This window comes from Gymnoscopelus braueri, assembly GCF_963280865.1.
Source record: "Gymnoscopelus braueri genome assembly, chromosome: 15".
NCBI classification, from domain to species: Eukaryota; Metazoa; Chordata; class Actinopteri; order Myctophiformes; family Myctophidae; genus Gymnoscopelus; species Gymnoscopelus braueri.
Genome location: NC_137620.1, coordinates 24,659,128 through 24,685,426, shown reverse-complemented (window position 1 = coordinate 24,685,426; position 26,299 = coordinate 24,659,128). Strand labels below are relative to the sequence as shown.

The window sequence follows — 26,299 nt, the reverse complement described above, 5'->3', positions numbered from 1 at the left end:
ACTGAGTGCCGTGCTATGAGCTTGTAGATCTACAAAAAAAAAAGATCGTGAAAATGGGTGCAATTTGGCCGATTCTACAAATGTTGTCTAAATCCTAACAGTTTAAAAAAAAACGTATGCTGCTATATCAGTGGTCCTCAAACTTTTTCATGTCAAGGACCCCCATGTATTTGGCCACGGACCCCCATCTCAAAATGTTTTGTTCCAGGGACCCCCCCAGAAGCAAAGATTTGAGTCACAAATGTTGGCTTTAAAAAAATATATATTCAAAGATTTGCACACATTTTCCTACAAGCTCGTAGCGTGGCACTCGTGCCGCACTATGAGCTTATATATCAGCTATTCCTTTAAAAGCCAAAGAAATATGAAAATAACACAGATGCGTTCCCGGATTGAATGGGTTAATACTCTGTCTCTCTCTCTCTCTCTCTTTGTCCGTGTCTACCTGTGTTTTGTCTGTCTCAGGTACATGTTAACAATCTACACTAAATCTGAATTATGTACTGCTGCAACAATGATCGTAAAACGCCATGTGAGCTGAAACTAGCCAAATGAAGACCTATACAAGCTCACACTTTCGGCAAAGACATGGTGTATAGACGAATCCACAGGCGCGCTGCCTGTAGGCGGCCATTGCTGCGGTGTCGCATCCGCGGAGCGTTGACACCGCAGCAATGGCTGCGCGCAGGGCAGCGCTCCGTGGATTTGTGTATAGAGAGATAAAAAATGAGGGGCCAAGTATAGACCCCTGGGGGACTGAGGCCAATGAAGTATATAGGGTTTAAGTGGTTGACACTGTGTATGTCACTATGTCCAAAAAAAATGTACCAGGTTATGTTTGCTTAGTGCAGTGGTTCTTAAAGTGGGGTCCAGGGTTCCTTGAGGGGGTTCTAAATGGACCCTTAAGGGTCTGTAACTTAAGGGTCCTTGAAATTAAAACGTTTGAGAACCACTGGCTTTGTGAACCAAAAAAGGAGAGTAGTGTTGAGCAGGTACCATGCAGTGGAAAAGTGCTATTTGCCTGTCCATTCCTCCCTCCCTCTCCCTCTCTCTCTCAATACCGCTCTACCTCCAGTCTGTCTCTTTATTTCTCCCATTTCTTTCTGCCTCTCTCCCGCCCTCCCGGTTCCATTGAGACAGAACCCGCCGTAATTGTTCTCATAAGCGTAGAAAGACACTGTCGTTGATGTTGTGTTCTGTCGACGTATATTGTCACATTCCATTGTGTGATGTCCGTATGGTGAGTCCGCGCCCTCAAAGGCCATGGGAATCGTTTCGCTCAAAAAGCCGTTATAATTTGTTTCATAGGCAGTATCGAGCGGTGTGGAATTTGTTTGCCTGGATGAGCCATGCTTTTGATTGTGTTGTGTTCCGCTGTACGCGGACACACCAGGAACAGATGATTCTAAAATTGTGGCGCCTCTGTAAACAATAGGCGTGTCTGAATGCAATTCTTTTATGTTCAGCCAGCGTACGGCCCTGAGCTCATAACCATTGTTATATCGTGGCTGTCGGGAGGAAACCTCATATCTCCATATTCTAACTTTTAGTTTTTTTGGTAAATTAACGCCTTACTTGGTCATATTACAGCGTCACACAAAAGCATCAAAAGTAGCAGATCTGCAAGCTCGTAGATCTGCTACTTTTTTTTCTTTTCTTTTTTTATCCTGAAAAGTAACAGTTTTGGACATATGAGGTTTCCACCCGACAGCTATGTGTGTTGTTTAACACAGCGTTGAGGCGTAACACCAGTGATGTGACGACGATATTGCTAGTCTATATCGAACGTCGGTCATGGTGTTGCAACATTGCCGGAACCAATCGAATCAACTATTAAATGAATAAATAATGAAAGGAACAGAATTGCGGAAAGGAATGAAGCACACAAACACACAGTATCCAGTATGCTGCATATGATACGCATGCCTGCACAAACACTTAAATATGAGTCTTCTTCAGTAAAAACAACCACTATGATGTTTGACTGTTTGAACCATCCTGAAATATATATGTAAATGGGTCTCACTGCACCATTTTATGATGGTCTTTGGACTATAATGAAAAAGCTATTGTGAAGTAAAGAGGGTCTCACTATACCGTGGCGTGTCCTGAAATATGAATATGAATAGCGTCAGGAACAAAATGAGGGTGCAGAGAGGCAACAGTACAGTGTTGTCTGTCCACTATGCCACTTGAAAATCCAATTTCCTTCACCCTTGATAAAACTTAAATGGCTGTATTCCAGGAACAGGCAAAAAGCAGCGTGCAGATCACGACCAATATAACTAGTTTGGGGTGGGGACAGCACCTAAGAATACGGCCACCAAAATGGGGACAATGTGAGCAAATATTTAAGGGGTGGACGACGTCTCTTCACAGCGCGCTGTCGCTCGCAGTACGTCAGGACAGTCTCATTGAAGCGCATGTATTTTAATGACTTTTCATCGCTCGCTCGTGTCGCTGGCAGTGTGGATGTGTAATTCAAAGCATGCAATAATATCATAGAAAACAATTAAAGTAATCTGGTTTTGAAATTATAACAGTAATCACATTACAGGTACCCTTGAATAGAGGTCAATTACTTGCTGAATGTCTCTGAGGATGAACATTTCATGCTACAGTAATTCAATGTAATTTGCCTTATTTGGATTCCATGAACATGACTTCCAGCCTACGGACATAATCAGCATTCTGAGTGTAACTTTCCAAGCCTTTGACAAATGTCTGTAATGTAAAGTTGTGCAGTCCGTTGTAATGGAGTGTCTTGCTTTGTGTTGCACGAGTGACGCCAATGTGTGATTCATGCAGTATGTTTGAACGTGTGTTTGCCAGCATGCGTGCTTACTGTACATTTGCTGCAGTGGTGGAAGAAGTGCTCACATTTTTGATCAGTACCCTATTGTACAAGTAAAAGTTCGGTATTCAAAATGTACTTGAGTAAAAGTACAAAAGTATTGTATACGTATAGTATAATATTTGTCTCTGAGATGTTGTGGAGTAGAAGTAAAAGTATTGAAAATTGGAAATACACGAGTAAAGTAAAAAATACCTCAAAATTGTACTTAAGTACAGTACTTGAGTAAATGTACTAAGTTACTTTACACCCCTGATTTGCTGTGTGTGTGTGTGTGCTGTGTGTTCGAGTGTTTGTCCAAGGGGGAAAGAGAGAGGGGCAGAGAGAGAGAGAGAGAGAGAGAGAGAGAGAGAGAGAGAGAGAGAGAGAGAGAGAGAGAGGGGGGGGGGGAGAGAGAGAGATGGAGAAAGGCAGCAGGTGACATTGACCGTGACAGAAATATGGTTCCGTTTGGGGGGGCTCAGGTGGCTGTTGTTCCTGTTTTGATCAGAGTTGACACAAAGGTGCTAACACACTCACTCTCTCTGTCTCTATTCCTGTCTCACCACTCACCTTCTTCCATAATCTCCCGTCTCTCCTAGACGTGCACGCATGCGCGCATGCACGCACGCACGTTTGTATTACTATACTTGTGAGGACGTCAACATTTCAGGATGGTGATTTTAGGAATGCCATTCTTGCCATTCTTAACCCTAACCCTGAAGCCGAAAATATATAAATGTCTATAACCCTACCTCTAACCCAGACCTGAATCTTTTCCTAAATTGCAAGCCTAAGACTCCCCAAATCTGTTTGAACCGTGACACAACCATGTTCTATTGTGAGGACCAGGACAAGTGTCCTCACAATACTCTCACATTCTACTGTACTTGTGGGGACATTTGGCCCTTAGAAGTATAGCAATATACACACACACACACACACACACACACACACACACACACACACACACACACACACACACACACACACACACACACACACACACACACACACACACACACACACACACACACACACACACACACACACACACACACGCGCGCGCACGCACGCCTCCTGTGGGTCCTATCAATCTTTCCCAGCATATTGCCTCCACAGCGACCGTGCTCTGCGGTCCTATCGGCCTCTCCTCTCCTCTCCTCCACCTGGTGCAGAGAGAGTTGGCCTCCGCGGCGCACAAATCCATCAAGACGGATTGGACGCAGCAGGACACTGGCTCATTCTCTCCTTTGTCCTCTTCTAGAGAATAAATTATTCCTAATAGGTATACATTCAGAAATTGCCTGGAGCAGAGCTTCTTGGGCCGGCAGAGGTTGGGAATATTTTGTTATTTAATGCAGTGGTTCTCAAACTTTTTCACATCGAGGACCCCCCAAATGAATATTTTGTGCCAGGGATCCCATATGAGATTTGTGTCAACATTTTTTTTGTTCAAGCTCGACACATTGTGAGCTTGTAGATCGGCTGATGTATGCAGGATTCAAGTGGTTAAACAAATTTAGCTGTGGACCCCCTGGAACCCTCCAAAGCACCCCACTTTGAGATTGACTGATTTAACCACTTGAACGCCAGTATCCTCAGTCTCAGGGTAGAGGACAGAGTACAGTAACTTGCAATGGGCCTGGTTTTCAAGATACTCTAGGGACCAGTGCCCATGTGCCTGTCCACTGATCTCATTCCCCCCCCCAGATTCGGCACAAACATGGGGATGAATTCATTCTACTATTATGCCACCAAAATGTGGAATGCCCTACCACCAGCCATCAGAAAGTGCCATTCCTACCCTCCTTCAAAACCGCCATAAAAGAGCACCTGTCTGCAATTTGCAACTGGACCTAAACAAGTCTTCTAGCTTGCCAAAATAAATAAGCCCCCCCCCCCTCCAGTTTTTCTGTAATCACTTTATTGCTTGTAGTATTGATGATTTCATCTAGTATCGTATGTCTTTATGTCTTGATGAATTGAATACACAGGACCACAATGGAAACAAGCCCTCAGGGCTTTTGTGTTATCCTTTTAGCATTATTGTATAAGTGCACATCTGTACTTTTTGCAAATTGTTAATAAAGTATTCAATCAATCAATCGATCCGTATTCTGGGGAAAACTTTCACTGAAAATAGCAGATCGACAAGCTCACATCACACTGTGAAGCGAAAACACAACTATAGTATAGAGAGCCCTGAGGGAGCCCTGAAAGAGCCAGTTCCAAACCTCAGTGGCAATGTTTTGAAAGAAAATACATGGAAAATGTGAAATTATTATTAGAGGCAGCATTGGGGGGAGGGGGTATACTGTATCATATATTCACTGAAGGCGGTGGAAAGGACATGGGGGTCACCAAAATCATTAGAGTTCATCCTGTAATCCACCCAACTTTTTTCTTCAGATTTCTTGTGCACAAGTTGGAATGTTTGGTTATCAATTTAACACACATCCCCTATTGGTGCCCAGTCCAACGCTAAAGCACAGTAAATCAATTTGAGAAAAGGAATACTCTCCACTCACTTTTTTATGCTCCGTAAAACTTTTTATACAGAGCATAAAAAAGTAAGTCGCTAGTAGGGCGTCAACTATCGAATATCGTCTTAGCGATTTTTTTATTAATGGAATAATCAAGAAGCATGTTTTTTTATATTTAAAATATATATATCGTTGGGGTCGGGCAGGAACCTCTCATCTCCATATTCTATCAATGTACAGATTTTTCTGTTCTGTTGTGTTTCTAAAAAACGGTGTAGTGTGTTGAATGTCTTTGTTGGATGAGGCCATAAGCACATTCACTTGGGAGAGCAGCACATGACAAAATGTGGGCTGTGATGTTCCATCTGCTGTGGATATTGTAGATGATATAAATCAAGATAGTGTTCGCTAGAGTGCATGGAAACAATGTGGTCCTGCTCCTTGATTTATTCGGTAATTATTAATTATAGTTATATTATGATATACGTTATATTATTATACTTAATCTATAGTCTACGTTTTTACTATTTCTTGATTCTCTCAGTGCGTCTTCTAGATCCATCGCTTATCGGTCTTCTTGAACAATGAAGTTAATATCAAATATAATATTCAATATTACAATACATTATACAGTAGCCTGTAGAAATTCCAGGCAAATCTGACCCTCACAAATTACACGTAAGTGAGCCATAGTAAATCCAGCAGAACACGTAATCACCTACAATTTTCATATCTCCTGTTATTTTCTCGGTCCTTCCGTAAATGTATGGGCATAATTGAGAGAGGGGCACAGGTGACTCTACAATTACAGGCGAACTGCATTTGCAAGCCAGTGTGCCTGTTTTATAAATAACACATTTCTAGGCACAAAATGCACTGAGAGGACGCTCAAAATGTCTAAATCTGTCCCTGAATGCATTGCCAGTTGATAAGAGCTGTCCTAATGTGTGCTCATGGAACTGACGGCATAAGATAAATATAAACATCCCTCTGACATATCAGGATTTTATAACTATTCACTGAAAAGCTGGCCGGGAAATTTCTAGGCTGTTACCTAGAAAGCTTATTATGCCTATTATTCTAATTTCCAGCTACCGGCATTCTATTTTTATTCTGGGATTTCACTGGAGTAGCTTTGCATGTTTTGCAGATAAAAAAACCTCCTTATTATCACTAGCCAGGTTAAAGGCAAGGGGAGGATTATGTTTTCAGCCATGTGTCTGTGTGTCTGTCTGTGTCCATTCTTGTGCACGCTGCCAGTAGGTCAAGCACAGTAAATCCCCAAATATGTTTCACATAATTATGTGAATATTTCTGAGTATTTTTCCCCACCATCCCGCAGATGCACCGATTCTCGCCCAATTAGTGTTCCCGCCTGTTGTCATCAACATTATGTCATTCTCTGACAGATATGCGATGCCAGAGTGCGGTCTAGCCAACACCAACTCGGGACTCCTGAAACGCTGTCCTCCACACTCTCCTATCTAGCATCAGGGCCTTAAGAGAGCTCTACAATGTTGTTAGCTAAGCTGTCGCGCCGCAGTGCATCTGCGTAGGTGGTGCGCTTCTTGCCTTTCCTGGCTTTGCCCTGGGTTGGCTCCCACTGTGTCAGTTTGCTATTGCCACTAGTTCCAGCCAGCCTCATCCTTCTCTCTCTGCCTTTGTCTGTGACAGAGATATGCTCTGCTCTGATATGCACCGCACTGTTACGCGGCCCTCACATCTAGAGTTTGGGCTGCTAGGCGGCCCTCACACCTACGACACACCACCGATCCAACTGACATGCAGATATATGGTGATCTCTGTATCTGTCAGTTCTTTTCCCTTTTATGCCCATATATGGAGATCTCTGTATCTGTCTGTCCTTGTCCATTTATGCCCATGTATGGAGATCCCTGATGTCATCAGTATATATATGGACCCCCATCTGAAAATGTTTTGCCAGGGACCCCCCAGAAGAGAAGATTTGTGTAAAATAATTATCAAAAGTATTCAAATTTTCAATAATTGTTCAAAAATAGAAGATGTACAAGCTTGCAGTGCGGCACGAAATGACACACTGTGAGCTTGTAGATCTGCAATTTTTTAATAGCCAATGTATTTAAATGGATAAAGTGGTTAAAATGATTGTGATGCTGTATTATCACATTTTACTGGGTACCCCCCCCCAGGTCCCCACTTTGAGAACCACTGAACTCCTTCCATTGCGAATCCTTCCTTGGTGCGGACCGGGCTTTAAGGACCCCTCATGCTAAAAGCCTACTTTATTTTGATCAGATGACTATAAAGAAATCTGTCACAGGTTGTCAGCTCGCTTTCAAAGCAGGGGGGAAAAAACCTCGGAAACCTATTCTAGCATTCACAGCAGGGTTCACTTTGACAGCAAATCTTGAATAAAATGCTATGTGAAATGTTTTTGTTTTAGTCTAGTTTTAGACAACAAAAAAAATCCAACGTTTAGTTAAAGTGCAATCTGGGAAGTCATTCGGATTTTTTTAAATCCTCTTGGCCAAGCTAGTTTCAGCGCCCGAATAATAAATCAAGCTTGCACATCAGCTCTCCAATTCAACTATCCAGCGATCGTACAGACAGATATCCATAGCATTAGTATAGTTAGAAGTATAGTTAAAGGGCACTTAGAAGTATAGTTAAAATGTAATGCATTGTGGTATTAAGGTTCGAATGTGCCATAGAGACACGGATTTAACTATAATATGAAATATGTCTTTTCTCGGTTTATCTTAAAATCTAAAAACAAACAAAACAAAGTTTCATTAAAAAAAAAGAAATAACAATATGGCCTTGCTTTTCCTCAAAAGACCCTCTCAGATAACAATCAAAATGAGCATTAGGCCTGCTCTATATGCATTCACCATGAATAAGATATCAAGTCTCTCTTTGAAATTTTGCCTTTCATCTTCAAACTGCTTATTATTTTTGTTTTCTTTCAAACAGTCAGTCTCCTCTCTGTGTGTCAATTAGAACAAAGTCCGCAATTTTCAATCGTTGTGACTGGTAATCCTGTGTGCGCAATCCATTTAACTACAGCCTCCTCTTTGGTCTCTTGTTCTTTAGAGTCACTTTTGTACTTTGAAGCACAGCAGAATGGCTGTAGCTGTACAGAGGGTATGCTGGGATGCAGCTTTATTTCGTTGCTGTCGGCCAGAAACCTCTTATCTCCATATTCTAAGTTTTTGTGTTTGTACTACTACAGTGTCACACAAAAGCATCAAAAGTAGCACATGTACCAGCTTGAAACGCGACTTTCACGCCGCATTTTGAGCTTGTACTGTAGATCTGCTACTTTTGCTATTTCTTTCATTTGAATCCTGAAAAGTAACAGTTTTGGACATATGATGTTTCCACCCGACAGAGACGATTTGCACTTGTTCCATGATCATCCGTGTCATTGAAGGACTTCTGTATCTCTACGGGGGAATAAGGGGAGAACAAAACCACTTTTATTCTCTGATTTTTCTTTCTCTCCGTACACTCCCTTCTCTTACTCATACACACACATGAACACACGATACACTGATCAAAGCTGTCTTTCTGCTTCTTTCTCCCATCATATCTAACATCAAGTATAACTACATTCTTTCAAACAAGCTTTCGTCTTTCTTCGTAGATATTTATTTCAATTTGAGGACAGTGAAACTTTACACTATTCTTTCCAGACTTTAAATATTCTGTGTGTCAATCTTTTTTGTTTCTGGGTCATTCACTCAGTCAGTCAGTATAGGTCATAATACTAAGTTCACAAGCTAAAATAACTTTAGCTTGTGTACATACCTTTGCATGCATTTCAGGATGACTCATCTGAACATATTGGTTGAAGTTGGTTGTGTTTTTCCCTGAAATTCTCTCTCCAAACGGTTAACAAAAGGTCTTGTTATCTTGATAACAAGACCTTTTGTGTATAGTATGTGACTTGTTCCTGTGTTTACATAACAAAACAATAAATATTGTATTTTACCCATCATTTCTGGAGTAGGGTGGTGGTGTTTACCTGCAGAAACACAGTGCCCTCTCGCTGTATTTTGGCATTTTCACTGTTTGTTTTGGTTGCCCAAAAACGTGCCTGTCTACCATATTGTACAGTATTTATCTACTGCTTTTCCAGTGCTGTGAACTGAACATTTTCTCCTTGGTCTCCTGGGTGAAGTTGCGTGCTGTGTTTTCTGTATGATGCACCCACTCACTGTGTTTTTGCGTGTGCGATCAGTACTAAATGTATGCACGCTGCCAAGGAAGTAAACTCCGGAACATTTTCCACACATTGCGAATAATTAATGTCTTTGTGTGAACATTCGTCACATTTCGTGACTTCATAATCCCAGATTCAACTTCCTGACGTTCCTCCATATTTGGGCAAGAGTTAATCGTTATTAGACGATGTCTCGTTTTGTGATGAATGACATCATACACCATGACACAATGGTGATTAGTGTTCTGCGATGAATTAAAATGTGATCTTCTGATGATGAGGCATGACAGCTGTAGTTGAAGAAATGGTTCTCAACCTTTGTCATTAGAAGGCCACGGACTCCCATTTGATACCATTATTTTCATCACTGGGACCCCACTGTAAAATCCTCAGTGTTAATTTAACTCTGAGAATGAGCAAATGGAACACTCAGAGTTACAGATCCATAAGGGACCACAGGTATAGTGTAAGAGAAAGGGGGGAGGGGGGGGGCTCTCCGACTTCGGCAGCTTCGAAAAGTCACGCCTGTGCCAGCAGGTTTCATCACCAAGAAAATCTTCCTGTCTCAAACCTCCCTGCCGACGCCCAACTTCAAAAATAGTCTATCCTCGAATCAAAGAACATCACAGAGGACGGATAAAGGTTTCACCCGCTCTGTACAGACCTAAAAAAAAAAAACTAGAACGGGGAAAAAATGTGTATCAGAAATATCATCAGTCATCTTTACCTTTATTATTTCTCCTCCTGCTCCAAACCCAAAGAACACGATGCCAAGATAAGAGAACAAATGGGTGAGCTTGTGTTATGTATGTACTGGGAGGCAGGGACTAAGGTAATAACAAAGCTAGGAGTTGGCGTGTCCTTTATTCTACCGAGTTCTTATGGCCCCAAATCCCTCAAGTGGGAGAGTCAGTGTCCTCGGATGTCCCCCCCGATTCATGCTCCCTCCAATGTGACGTTACTGTATGATCATCGACTTGGATTGCGGGGCAGGCGGGCCAGGTACGGGGATGGGTCCTTTACTCAATAGCAATTTCATCCTCGAACAGAGGGATTGAGCTACGTGACAATGTCAGCGCGTCGTGTGAAGTGGCTCTCGACAAGCTCTCTCTGCTGCTAAACAACCCTGAACCCACGACAGTGGGTCCAGGGTGCTCTTTAAAGAACAAACACTGTTAGCCGGCCTCTTTCAAGGACACAGTGATGACGATGGTGACACTAATGATGATGATAATGACGACGACGACGTTGTTGTTCGAGGTCGTCTTTGCTACTGTAGTCCATTAATGGACCGGCTTCAGAGCACAGAGTTGAGATGACATTAACATGAAGCTGCGTTTGGATACCATCATCCTGTTATGACTCAGACTCATATGTAAGGCTGGTGACCCAGCATGTAGCACACACACACTTACAATGACACTCATATCACCAAGGCATCAATTCTCAGAGATATACAGTATGCGTGTTTGTGCGTGCGTGTGTGTGTGTACTTGTAATTCTATACTTGGAGGGCCAAATGTCCTCACAACAAGTATAGTGGAATTTGAGAAATACATACAATACATTATGAGGACCATTTTCCTCACCAGGGAAATGGTTGATTTTATGATTAAAAGAGGAGAAGATTGAGGTTAGGGTTAGAGTTAGGCATTTAGAGGTTAGGTTTAGGGGTTAGAGTTGGAGTTATGCCTGATTTATATTTAGTTGCGTGACACAGGCACCCAACTAAGTATATTCAGGCTTTAGGGTTAGAGTTAAAAATGGCAAAAGAATGGCAAAAATGGCATTTATAAATTGCCGTCCTAAAATGTTGATGTCCTAGTATGTGTGTGTGTGTGTGTGTGTGTGTGTGTAATGTATGTACATGTGTGTATGTACATGTGTGTATGTGTGTGTGTGTGTGTGTGTGTGTGTGTGTGTGTGTGTGTGTGTGTGTGTGTGTGTGTGTGTGTGTGTGTGTGTGTGTCCAAAAAGACTTCCAAAACAAGAAAAAAGGGAAAAACATGCAACAAAAATACCTTCGTCCCGAGGCTTGTTCATTGAAGATTCATCGTGTTTTTTTGTGAGTGGACCTAGGGTTAAGACAAAAAAGGGGGAAAAAGAGAAAAGAGAAAATTCAAAAAAGATTACTGGCAAAAAACGGAAAAAGAAAAAAGAAAAGAAGAAAAAAAAAAACAAGAATATCAAAAAAAGAAAAGAAGCAAGAGCAAAAAAGAACAAATTAGTAAAGTTCACGTTTCTTTCTTATTGTTCAGTTTCTTTCTTTCTTTGTTTTTAAAAAGAGGACAAAAACAAAAGGCATCACAGACACAGATTTATCACAAGAAAAGACACAAGATCAAAGAAAACCCAGGTGAGCCGTTCTGGATGCGGTTCCCTGGAAAATGTCTGCTCCTGTTTATTGCTTACAGCGTTGTCTCCCTTTTCACTCTCTCACACACACTCACACTCTCTCTTCACAGTGGTCCCCTGCGTTTGGCTTTCCAGTTGAAAGGGGGCTGAGGGGGGCAAGGAATGAACCTGTGGTTTGAAAAACAGGACATCCCCTTCATCTCCCCCCTCACCCGCTCACGACCAGAGAAAAACCAGGAAAGGCAAAACAGGCAAAGAACAGGACACCCTAAAGCCTAGTTCAGACCAAAGAGTTGTGGCAAGACAAAACCAGAGTGTAAATTAAGCGTTAGAACCTTGTGGGGAAAAACTGCGGCGGTCTGAATTAACACCAACGGGAAAACCCCTCGCCCCAAAGAAAAATTGCCATTTATGTGCAGTGAAACATGGATGTCAGCTGGTTATTTGTGACATGGACGATGTTATTCCCACCTCTCCTTTTTAAAGGGTTAATGCACAGTGTTAACCAATTAGAGACCTCTTTAGATAAACAGAGAACAGAGTGACACCGTCATTAGTCAGCCACTAGAGCTGAGGAGAACAATGACCCTGTAACGGTAAAGAAAAAAGCATTAAAACACGTTGTAGATAAAATAAGTCAGGTGCAGGTTGTGTGTGAGTGTGCATGTGCGTGTGTGTGTGTGTGTGTGTGTGTGTGTGTGTGTGTGTGTGTGTGTGTGTGTGTGTGTGTACGTGCGTGCACACGCATATCATTATTTAGTGCTAAACCAGAGAACTATTCCCCAGGCGAGTAAATAATTACACAGCACAACAGCAGTATGTCAATTTGAAATGACAAGTTAGTGTGATGCTAATTGTGCATTGAGGAGTGCAGGTAAAGGGTGAAGGTAATTTAATCTCCATTTGCCCACTGGCTGTTTTTGGTAAATTAAGGAGTCAGGACTGGCAGAGAGAAGGAGAAAGATACAGGGGTGGAAGGGAGCAATAGAGACTGAAAAACGACACCAAGTTACCCTTGCCCACATATGGAGCAAATGCGGATTTGTAAGCTAGTTGAAAGTTGAAAGTTGAAATGTGGCATAGCTCTGTTTACACATTTCTTTATTCCCTTTAATTGTACATGCATTTCATAGTTTTGATTGTTTTTATTTGACAATGGCTTTGGCAAGGTAAACAATTGTTCTCTCATATGCTAATGAAGCTCATTTGAATTGAACTGAATTGACATTAACAGGGACGGCGTCCCTTTTCTTCTCTTTGTTGTCGCAGCAAGTTTGTTGATGGTGGAGTACAGCGGTGGAGGAAGTACTCAAGATGTGTTACTTAAGTATCAGTATCAATAACAAAGTGTAAAAATACTCTGTTACAAGTAAAAGGCCCGTATTCAAGTACAAACGTATTGGCTTCAAAATGTTCTTATAAAGTAGAAAAAAGGAAAAGTACTTATTATGCATAATGTCCCATTTCAATGTTCTTTCAACATTGAAATGGAGTAGAGGAAGCATAAGGTATCGAAAAATGGTAACACTCAAGTAAAGTAAAAGTACCTCAAAATTGTACTTAAGTACAGTACGTGCGTATACAGTATATATATCTTGCACTGGAAGTATAGGCTCGTCGTCCTGTCCAAAGCAGTGATTAGCAGCGAGGAGGAAATGCCACCAGCAGCTCCGATTGATTGAATTATGCATGAGGGTCGCCACCTCTCTCTCACACACCCGTCAGTCAGTCACTGTATAGTCGCCATCTAATAGGCTCACAACCAGGAAGTGAGGGAGTTGTAGTAAAATGTTATCCAATTATCTTTGATTTCATTGACACTCCCACTGATTGGGAAGCTCATAATGTCGTTGCCAGGTGGAAAACTTGTATGTCCAAAACTAAAACCGTTCCTTTTTTTAATTATTATTTCAAAGAAACGTTTTAAAATATTGAAAATGGCCGATCTACAAGCTCACAATGCGTCGCGATGCCACCCGTTGTGAGCTTGTAGATCGCCTATTTTCACTACTTTCGTGCAACACTCTCGCATGATGAAGTCGGACATTAATTTACCCCAAAAACATAAAAAGTTGAGATATGGAGATACAAGGTTTCTGCACGACAGCTATACGATAAGCAGGAAGGGAGGGGCTTGAGGTTAAAATGGCAGCCAATTAGCTTTGATCAATCAGTCCGTCGTACTTAATGCCTGCCAATTGGTGAGTAGTCTTACTCCCGAAAGGCCCATCTCTAGGAAGTGTATCCATTATCCATATTTACAGAGTTACACAGAAGCACACAAAGGGAAGAAAAACATCCGGAACAGCCACTCAGCTAACATGGCAATTACCTGTAGTTTGTATGTGAGTGGGGGAGACCACAAAAGACTCGCAACAACATCTCTTGTTCAGCGGCTCGTGTTCCTGACCTTTTCGACCCAAATCCTACTGATGATTCATATAAAGTTTGTCAGGGGGATGGATGCTCTTGTTGCTTGGCTCATACAGAAAATACACCTCTTCGATCACTTTAGAAAGTTTCATGAAAATCAGCCCATCCGTTCACAATTTCAATATATGACCTTGACCTTGGAACCTTTGACCCAAAAATTAATGATCTCTTCCGGGAGCCAATTAGTAATTCCTACAAAGTTGAATGAAAATCCACCCATACGTTCTCTATTTCTACTGTATCATTGATTGTGACCTTGACCTGAGAAATCTTCGACTCAAAGTGAATCATCTCTTCACAGCCTACTGATAATTCCAACAAAAAAATGCTAGAAGGTTTCAATAAAGTTTGCAGATCTATTCTAAAATGATCTTGTTGGCAAACATACACAAACACAAGCAAACATGCAAAACATTGCTGTGGCAGCAAAAATACTGTACCAATCAGGCATGTCTACAAAGAGACCAGCTGCGACATGCAGAATAGTAGGGCAACAGTTAATCAAATCGATTAATTTAATTGATTATAAAAAAATATTGAGAATCGATAATTAATAATAGATCCCTATTTTGGGCATATAGGCATCCAAGGACCCCTGGGGGTCCCTGGACCCCACCTTGAGAACCAACGGGTTAATCGATGTATTTAAATAAAAAAGGGCTTCTCGGTTATATATCATTTTGGGGGTCCTTGACATGAAAAAGTTTGAGCACCACTGATATAGCAACATAAGTTTTTCAGAAACCACTTAGGATTTAGAAGACATTTTGTAGACGCGTTCCCAGACAAAAAAACTAACTTGATTGACACCCTTTCATACAACGAGCGGACAGAGAAACCTGTCTGGCCCGCTGAGGTTTCCAGACCCTCTGCCATACATACGCCAATATGGAACGTAATGAGGCCATCTGTTCATAGCAGAGTATTGGTGCAATAGTTAATCAAACTAGTCCATTTAATAGATTATTAAAAACAATAGTCCATAATCGATAATAAAATAATCGCTTCATAATTGTATTCTAAAATAGTGAAGATAGCCAATTTGCAAGCTCCCAACAAGCATTGTGAGCTTAGCGTAGATTGCTGATCTTCCCAAAAAAATTGCATGACACCATTGTGCTGTGAAGTCTAAAATAATGCTTTATTTAAAAGTGCTCAATCAATTTGTTGATATATGTGTGTACTGTATATCATTGCTGTCGGGCAGAAACCTCATATCTCCATATCTAAACTTTTTGTGTTTATTGGTAAATGAATGCCCTACCTGATCATACTACAGCATCACACAAAAATATCGCTTCTTGATTATTCGATTGATCAAAAGAAGAATAGCATAATTGCTTAGTATGTAATGGATAGTTGCAGGCTTACAGCAGAGAGCTACAGCAGACAGGTGTGTGTGGAGTGTGTGTACATTGACAGCAGAGAGCGTTTCTGTGCCGAGGACCCCCAAATTGATATATATTTGGCCTCGGACCCCCATCTGAAAATGTTTTGTGCCAGGGGACCTCCAGAAGCAAAGATTTGAGTTCCCTTTAAAAATATACATATATTCAAAGATTTGCAAAAATGTTCAAGATTTTTCAAAAATAGCAGATCTACAAGCTCATAGCGCGGCACTCGGTGCCCCGCTATGAGCTTGTTTATCTGCTATTTTTGAATAGCCAAAGTATAAAATATGGTTAAAGTGGTTAAAATGATTGTGACGCTATATTAACTACTCTTGCTGGGGACCCCCCCCCCCCCCCGGACCCCACTTTGAGAACCAATGTCCTACACGACAGTCAAAGAAGAAACAGGCATGCAGAACCTGGTGTCTATTCTACTGGACTGCTTTGAAAGATGGAAGACTATGGGGATGGGGACAGGGCTGGTTATTCAGTAGTATGCCTAAAAAAACCAAATAGTGAATGGCTGACAGCTGGAGTTTTGGTTTAACGTGATGAGTCTGTTTGTTGTTGTTGTGTTCCTTAATGAGTTTTTTTTTTCACACCCTCTCTTATTCTCCTTCCTTTATCCTCTCCCTCTCTCTGAACACATTTCTTTCCCTCTCTTGCATTCTGCTGTGTCTGTATTGCGGGGTGGGTTGGGATGGTTGGTGGGGGAGGGGTCTACCCGACTGCGGTTCACTTTGATGCTGGTTATGTAACGTTTTACTTTAGCTCCACTTCTTGCCAGGGCCACGTGCACATACTGTACGCACACGCACGCACGCACGCTCGCTCGCACACGCACACGCACACACACGCGCGCACACACTCACGCACACACGCAGGAACATACAGGCACACGCAGGCACACACACACATGTGAAAATCCTTTTTTTTTGTAAATATGCATGCGTGTGCATGTTTGACATTCTGGTCAACAAAAACTGAAACTAAAACTAGCAAATAAAATCATATTAGTAAGCTAAACTAAAATAACACTGTGTCTGAATTTCGTCTGAAATTCTAATTCTAAATAAAATAGAAATGCAAATGGTTGCTGCCGGGCAGAAACCTCTTATCTTCATATTTTAACTTTTTGTGTTTTTTGGTAAATTAATGCCCTACTTCATCTTACTACAGCGTCACACAAAAATCTAAAATAGTAGATCTGCAAAACGACGTGTTTCGAGCTTGTAGATCTGAATTCTGAATAGTAACACCCGACAGAGGCAAAATGTTGGTTCTGAAAGTGAAAAAAGTAGCAGTCAGCTACCAGTATCTATCATGAAGAAACAATGGCATCTTCAAAGGCAAGTGAGCTGTAAGTGGTCAAAAGCAGTCCAGCTCCATATTGACCCATCCCAGAGTGTGTCTGAATACACTCTGGAGCCCTGGTGTAAATAATTAGTATACAGCTTTAACACTTTTTTAGCTCAGCCCTTTTTAATTATCATCGTATATCACGTTAATTTCTAACTTGCTAATGACCGGAGAGGGAGGGAATTGCTGTGTGTTTGTGTGTGAGAAGGAGAGAGAGAGAGAGAGAGAGAGAGAGAGAGAGAGAGAGAGAGAGAGAGAGAGAGAGAGAGAGAGAGAGAGAGAGAGAGAGAGAGAGAGAGAGAGAGAGAGAGAGAGAGAGAGAGAGAGAGATGCTGCATGGTGTCCAGTCTGGTCAGTGCTCTGGTCTAGCCGGTGCAACGGTTAATCAAACTAATTGATGTCTTTCTTTGTCTTGATTGATGAATTTAATACACAGGACCACAATGGAAACAAGCCCTCAGGGCTTTTTGTGTTATCCTTTTAAAATTATTGTATAACTGTACCTCTGTACCTTTTGCAAATCAATCAATCAATCGATTTTGAAAAGAAATACATTTGATAATCTATTTTGATAAAAAATTATTGAGTAAAGTTTTAAAAGAATAGCGAAAATAACTGATCTGTGAGCTTGTAGATCAGCTATTTTCGCTGTTTTGTGTGAAATTTGTTTTTGTCAAACAAATCAATTTAGTTGATAAAAAAACTAAAATAGTTTGCGTTGATATTTTCGTTGATATATAAAAAACTAAAACAAATTATCTGGAAAATATGCCTCAATCTGTGATTTGTGAAACAGTGTGAAAGGATCCCCCACAAACTAGTGCTGTGTTTAAACAATTATGTAAAATTACGATGTTTTGGTAGCCATACAACCAACCAGTTGAAGAAATTGCAGATTGAGGCTTTAAAAGGGGATAGTTCACCCCCAAAATGACTTTTCTTTCTATTGATTAGTCACCCCACAGAGACTTGAATTCATGGATTTTTTTTGTTTTTGTCCTAAGCCAATTATTTGATTACTGGCAGTGGTTCCTGGAGGAGACACAAAGAGTCTCCTTTGTGTCTCCTACCGGAACCGCTGCCTACCGGTCTGCTGGTCATCAAATTATTGGCTTAGAAATGCGACAAAAACAAAGAAATATCCATGAATTCAAGTCTCCACGGGGTAACTAATCGATTTTTTCCTTCTTTTTGGGGTGAACTATCCCTTTAACCTTTGCTTTTATGAAATATACCAGACCATTAGCGTTGGAAGATTGAACATGTATTCTATTGCTCGTTTGACCGCTTCAAATACTCTTTTAATTTAATCTTATACTAATAACCAAAACGTGAGCTTCTATAGCCTATTGTTTTCGTGCATGACATGCTTCCAGAGAAGACATGCTGGCTTCTATGGAATCTAAATGACTGAGAACTTTCAATCCATGGAGCATGATGTTTTTCCAAATAACGAGAGTATGCTAAACAGTTGTACAACTTACTCAAAAACAACACAATCAAGTGACAAAAATCCCTCGGTAACATCATTTTTCGTTCGTTCGCTCTCTCTCTCTCTCCCTCGGTCTCTCTCATTCACTCGCTCTCATTGCCTTTCTCCCACTGTCACAAACTCTCTCACACATAAAACACACATTTCGCACGTACTACACCTCAAGGTGACAGTTGTTGTCACTAGATTCAGAACAGCATACTCTTTATTTCACCAAAAAAATCCAACACAAAACACATTGACAACATAGCTGACCGGTGTGACCGCAATCATAAAAGCCTTTTCCTTCACCGGTAGTATACAGTTTGGTATACAGTGGTATTTTCCAAATAAGAGCATATACTGTTGTATAACTCACTTGGTAATGTCATTTCACTCTCAATCTCTCGTTTGTTCAGTTTAGTTTTCTTCTCTCTCTCTCTCTGCCTCTCTCCCACACACCTTTACATGACAGCTGTTGGTATAATTTACACACATTCAGAACAATAGCCTACTCATTTGTTTCATGGAAAATGGTAATTTTAGGTTTTTGTGTGGCTATTCAAAAATAGCCAACGCTCACGGCACGTCACGAAGCTGCGAGCTTGTACATCTGCTATTTATGAACATTTTGGGAAAAATGTTGAAAGTGTTTGAAAAATGTTGAATAATTTTGATTCTGAAATCTTCAGATGGCCTCAGGTCTTGTTGGGTAAAAAAAACAATTGATTCTGGTTCTGTGTTAACGTGACAGACAGTGACTGACAACGTAGGCAGCAATACCACAATGGAAAAAAGCTCTTCAGCTTTGTTTGTGTTTCATCCTTTTGACAGATATGCACACATATGTCGTCGCTGTCAGGTGGAAACCTTGTCTACTGTACGTCCAGAACCGTAACTTTTCAGGAAATGGAAGGAAATAGTGAAAACACCCGATCTAGCCAGCTGAAATAGTGAAAACACCCGCTCTAGCCAGCTGAAATAGTGAAAACACCCGATCTACAAGCACACGCCGAGTCGTACTCGCATCGCTAGCTTGTAGATTGGCTATTTATAACACTTTCGACATAACATAAAACAAACATAAAACAACATAAAAAGTTGATAAATGGAGATACAAGATTTAAGCCCGACAGCAATCATATATATGCATTTTTATAAATAAAAATGGCAATCAATCATTCAATGAATCACTATTATCAGACTTGGCGTCTGATAATAGACACCAAGTTGTGGTTGTGGCTTGCACGTTTGAAAATGGCCTTCACTCCAATTAGTGCCACAGTATGATTCTCCCGTCCTCTTGGGGCTACAGTATGCCAACAGTGTTGATTGCATTGCGACATGGACTGGGATTCAGGGCCTCTATGCCAACATGTGAGGACTCGTTGCATCCAAGGAAAAGCCAGCTGATTTGTCCACATTAAGCCCTAGCATCACCATTCCGGGGGCAAACATTTGACCAAAATATCCGATCTAAAAGTTCAAAACGCGATGTGAGATTGTAAATTGGCGATTTCCGACGAAGAGATTTGGTGTAGAGGGAAAAACTAGCACAGAGCCCTGGGGGACCGCGGTCAACTAGTACTTATAGGGTTTGATGATTAATCGGCATTCAAGAAGTAATTCACACGGACAGGCTGTTTCTGAGATAACCAGGTGATTGTACTGAATCTACTGAATGAATAGATAGCGGTAAGCTAGCGTTTAACAACAAACTGTAATGTGTATGCTGCTGTCTGCACATACCATTATTTTGAAAAGCTAGTTGACTATATTGAATAACCTATTTCAACTGAAACATACATCTCTCATTTTCCTTCTCTCTCAGGCCGAGCCTCCTCCGCTGTCCATGGTGCTGAAGAGAATAGTTCCATTCACTCCATAGAGTGAAGTTACCAAGTTACAGATAATTGGCTGTGAATATTATTATATTTGCATTTTATTTACACACAGATACTTTATTATATATTATATTATCTGTGTGGCATGTGTGCTCACTCTCGTTGACTTGCCGCTTTGAGCAGCAGTCGTTAGCTGTTTTCATTGTTTAGGATACATCGAGTTCTTTGAGCAGTCTAGCTTTTGATGGTGGCAGATCAAAAAATATATACATCAACGTCGCAAAAATAGCGAAGCACATAAATAGGCAATGTAGCAGGCCACGCGTGGTCGTTTTGTGTCTTTGGACACCGGGCAGTGTGAACGCAGCATGAGAGAAAATAGTGCGGCCCAGAGTGATCGTCCGTCTCCCAGTTAACCCATTCAAACCGGGAAAGCATCTGTGTGAAATTAGATTTTTGCGTTCTCCTAAAAAAAATAGGAGATATACAAGCTCACGGCGCGTCACTTTGTGCCACGCTGCAAGCTTGTACATCTGCTTTTTTTTTTTTATCGTGAATTTTCTTCTCTTCTGGGGGTCCCTGGCACCAAACATGTTCAGATGGGGGTCCACGGCCAAATGTATATCAATGTGGGGGTCCTTGGCATGAAAAAGTTTGAGAACTACTGATTTAGAAGGCATTTTGTAGAATGGGCCTCGGGTCTTACTGGGTTAACCCATTAAGACCTGGAACGCATCTGTGTCACTTTAGATTTATTTGGCTATTCAAAAATAGCAGATATACAAGCTCATAGCGCGGCACCGAGTGCCGCGCTATGAGCTTGTAGATCTGCTATTTTTGAAAAATCTTGAAAAAAAATGTTGGGATTTTTAAGAATCGCCTCGGGTCTTACAGGGTTAAATGAACACTCTGTATTATTTCCCTGTGCAGGTGGATGCTGAGCAGCTCATTTGGGTGATGTGTGCTAGTCTGCTGTGATATATGACTGAATGGGACTGTGTCTGACAGCTTGTAAGTGAGCTCCAATGATGAATGATGGACGCTCTTTGTGTGCTCAGAACTCACAGCTGGGAACGGTGTGTGTGCGTGTGCGTGTGCGTGTGCGCGTGCGTGTGTGTGTGTGTGTGTCAGAGAGAGAAAGTAAGAGAGAGAATAGGTCACTGATATGCTAGGATGAATAAGATGCACTACACACACACACACACACACACACACACACACACTCTTTGGTTCATACCTCTGAAGCAGATGGCTTCAAAACCTGTCCACGTGCATGTGACCGCGTGTGCATGCATGTGTGAGTAGCTCTTCCTTCTTCCTTTTGCATACAAGTGGCACGAGCGTCACGGTCACTGAATCTGAACCTTTGACCACGATTTCTACTCACCGACGTGTCTCCCATATCGTCTCTGTCGGGTGGAAACCTCATATGTCCAAAAACTGTTACTTTTCAGGATTTCGAATAAAAAAAAACAGCGAAAGTAGCAGATCTACAAGCTTGAAAGGCATCGCTTTTGAATCTGCTACTTTTGATGCTTCTGTGTGACGCTGTAGTGTGATCAAGAAGGGCGTTAATTTACGGGGGAAAAAAATAGGTTTCTGCCCGACAGCAACGACATGGTGTGACCCTTCAAAATAGAGAAATGGGAGAACTGTCCTCTCATGATTTAAACCAGTGGTTCTCAAAGTGGGGTGCGGGGACCCACCAGGGGTCCTTGAAGGGGTTTCATGGGGGTCCCACTGTTTATGCTTCAGCTATTCAAAAATAGGCAATCTAAAATCTCACAATGCGTCTTCTGCTACATCTTCACACATAATTATCTCCTCTTATGGGGGTTCCTGGCACAAAATATTTTTTTGATAAAACATTGAGGTCCTTGATGTGAAAATGTTGAAGAACCACTGACTTAACCCATTCAATCCGGGAACGCATCTGTGTCACTTTCGAACAAAATATTGTGAGATCCTAACAAACTGTTAGGATTTAGAGGACATTTGTAGAATCCACAAAAGCAAAGATTTGAGTAAAACATTTTCGCATAAAAATATACATATATTCAAAGATTCGCACACATTTTCATGAATTTTCATGAGCTTGTATATCTGCTATTTTTGAATAGCCAAAGTATAAGATAATGGTTAAAGAGGTTTAAAATCTAAAATGATGATCTTTCCCGAACTTAATGGTTTTAAGCAGCATCATTACAACCACTCCAGCATTTCTGTTATAGTCGGTGGATTTCACTTTCATCTCAGTGATGAAGCCAAGGACAAACTGGTTCTCTCTGCCTTGGACAAACATGAAAGGAGCCTCTTCTGTTTGGTGTCATAATGTGTAAAGTCAGCTCACTAATCAGCACACTAATGTGGCTCACTAATGCTACACCAGAGTCTGCATTTTATGCTCACAAGATAAGTGTACTTAGTTGTCTTGTTTTGCACCTTAAAGGTTTCATGACGTTCAGTTTTACCACACATTAAAAGTCTTTGTCATGGTCCTTCAAACGTGTATAGAAAGTTTTAACAAAAAATTCCACTCCATTGATCCATGGCAGGTGTTTTTCTCTCACATTTGTAAAGCCTTTTCAACTGCAATGAAAAAATAAATCTTTGCCTGCGGGTGTCGCTGGTGAGGGATTTTGCCTGTCAATCATCGCCTCTGCTCCGCCCCCCCCCCAAAGGAAAGGATAGGGGAGGGGAGGGGCGAGGAGGAGAGTGGGCGGGATTAATCGGCTGTGACCTCACTGCCGAAGGTCCAAGCTCAGATTACTTTTCAGCCTAATTATTCAGAAAACCCCAGACCACAGAAAATCCACTGAATGTTCAAAGTTCAGATTTTTTGGGTGTAATTGAGGTCATAAACCCCCCAAAAAACTTAAATGAATGTCATAGAACCTTTAAAATGGTAGACTGTTCCTACCTAAACTGTTGTATATAGACGGTATCGTGGTGTTGTTTATATGCTATGGCAAGCTACTGATAAATGCTGATGCTGTATATAATATGACCCTCATATACTGTACATTGTACATACTGTACACTGATCTGTTTTTATTATCCTATTAGTATAAAACAACTGAATTCTTCATTTTTTTGCTCTTGTTTTTCTTTTTTCCCCTCTATGCTGCTACATTGTTTGAGGGAAGCCGAACAAAAATATGTTTTTTTCTCTTATGTATCTGTGCACAAGATGTAACAACCTTGAAAGTAGAGATTTGAAGGCTGTTTAAAATTTCTGACTCAAGCAAAATCGATGTGTAAACATGCCGTTCGGCAGATAAATAGCTGAACTGAAACCCTTGGATGAGTCCACTTGTGAGTTTACGCATGGGTGAGGCGTTAGAGCAGTGCTTTTTAAAGTGGGGGGACGCGCTCTCCAGGGGGTAGCGGGGGGAGGTCTGGGGGCAGCGGAGGGGGAGGGGGGCAATTGGAAATATATAAATTATGGGAGTCATGGGATGTTTATACAAAAATGTGTGTCACTATTCGTTTAGGACAAATTAAACTAACATTTAAATTAATTTATCAAAATATCTATCTAATATATTGAGGAAACCTCTGTCCGTCAGTTTGTCATTTGATCTGAACTTGCATTGGGCATTGACCATTAGCATATGCCGACAGTGAGGAAGCCCGTTTTTCACTTTACCAATTTAAGCTGTTTATTAGCGTTTCTGTGAAACATTCAGAGTTCGGGCTATGTAATCAGGGCTGGATCTAGGCATGGGCAAGGGGGGGCAATGCCCCCCCAAATGCCCTGACTGCCCCCCCAAAAAAAATCTTTAATCTTTTTTTTTTTTTTTTGAAAGTTACATTTATGTCATGATATGAAATGTGAGCTTACCATAATCAAAATAATCCTTAATCATATTCCATCACGTATCATTGCACAATTCAAATAATCCTCTGCCCTGATTTTCCATGGGCAGTGTTGCCAGATATTGCGAGAGAAAGAAGCCTAGGAAAACAAGCCCAAAAGAACAATAGGAAGCAGTAATACACAAACAGCCGAAAAAACAGATTTTTTTTTTATAGGTCTAACTGTGCCAAAATGCGTATTTTCCTACGCATTTGGGGGGTTTGGGGCCCCCGAAAACCCCCCAAATGGTTTTGGGCCCCCCCCAAAAAAATTCTAAGCCGCCCCCCCAACATTTATTAATGCCCCCCCAGTTAATAATTTCTGTATCCGGCCCTGTATGTAATAATGACATAATACACAGACGCTGCAAACTTATAAAGGACTTTCATTTAAGACCCGTATCCTCACACGTTCCATGAGCGGGAGGGCGCTTTGGATATAAAAAAAATTCAGAACCCAAGATATCATTATCTGAAGATTTGCAGCTCCATCCACTCTTTGTTTAACTTATAACTGAAAAAGGCTGTATCTCGCTTCCTAAGCACTTTTTACAAAAAATAAAAATAAAAATGCTGGCAGTTAGAGAACATATTTTTTTATTTCATTGGCACTGAGAGAGTTAATCATGTCAGTTTTCACGTCCACGTAAATGAGCCAGAGTTAGCCAGCTAATTTTCATCTGTAGTCCCTGAGCAGGCTGTTAAAAAGTGGTGATTAAACTATCCATACAAAAACAAGACATATCAATACCATACAAGACAAGCAGACATAGTACAGGAGACGGAACAATTACAGTAAAGTACTGAGAAATGACACCAGTGACAAATGGAGCTGATAATTACCCATGATTACAAATTTGTCTTGCTTCAAGCCATCTGATCATGGATATCATCTCCATAGCACTAGCACGCAGACTGACACGTGCAATGTTCGAATCCAGACACTTTGTTGAATTGTTCAAAAACATTCAAAGTTATTTTTTTGTGAATTTGTATTTTTCTAAGATGCTCCTTTTAACGCAGATTTTTTTTGTATTTCTTATATATTTTTTTATTGGTTACTTTTTTTAAATATTTTTTTTTCATTATCATTTTTTTTTTTTGGCGTTCGCTTCCCGCGTTCGCGCGTCTTACTTGTATTAGCACACATACATGTAGCTTAGCTGAAACAGCGTAAACATCAACGTCTCATGGTTGTGGGTGGCAACGATTCCGGGTCGGGTCATAAATGACCGGGTTGCCACACACACCACACGCCAACAGGATTAAATCACTCTCCTATTGGACCGCATAATCCAATAGTCTGCATATAGTTTGGCTGCGCACATCGCCGTGTAATATGGACTAGTTGTATATAACCCAAGACTATAGAAGCGTAATACACTGATTCTGTTTCTCAAAGTGACCTTCAGGCATTCTCACACTGGATGTAAAGCATTAATTATAGTTCTACAAGCGCACTGCTTTGATGTGCACATCAGTCGGCACATCAATGCGCCGACTTGCGGCGCTATAAGATCTAGTGATGGCTGAACTGCTGTTCCACCACAGTCGCGAGTCTTGTGACGATAACTTGTTTGATTACCTGCATCAAATAGGCTGTCCTATGTTGCTGACCATCATAAAGTCTAAACTATATTAACGTGATTACGTCAAAACGCCTCTGTAGGATGCTACATACAAACATGTGTAAAGGTAAGGTAAGTGATATCATTTTGGTTAAAATAAGTGTTAAACAGCTCCGTATTCTGATAGCACTATAGAATGTTTGTTCAGTAAAAGGAGTCTCCCTGTCTCTCTGGCAGAAAAAAGCATTTTCAGGTCGGGATACCTATTTTATCCAATCAGGAGAGAGAACTCACACAGGATAGAGATTGTACAATTGGAAGTGAATGACAAAGAAATGAGCAGATTTTTTTTTTTGCAGGAACACTATAACATTTAAGCTGATAAATGAGTAGTCTTTCCTGATTGGCTGATGATTGGTCACCCACCTGAACATTTATTTTCTGTTTATTAAAGAGCTGGAGAGACAAGGAGACCTCTGTTACTGTCTGAACAT

The 26,299-nt window shown here is 41.0% G+C and overlaps 1 protein-coding gene across 1 annotated transcript in view; it reads right to left on the bottom strand.

Moving 5' to 3' along the window:
• The window catches only part of nlgn2a (neuroligin 2a), a gene marked incomplete at its 3' end in the record, with an annotated part of 163,345 nt that overhangs the window by 114,506 nt on the left and 22,540 nt on the right, over positions 1–26,299 (bottom strand). Inside the window, 1 exon segment of the mRNA XM_080451380.1 lies at positions 11,548–11,601. Coding sequence (XP_080307506.1) covers positions 11,548–11,601 — 54 coding nt within the window.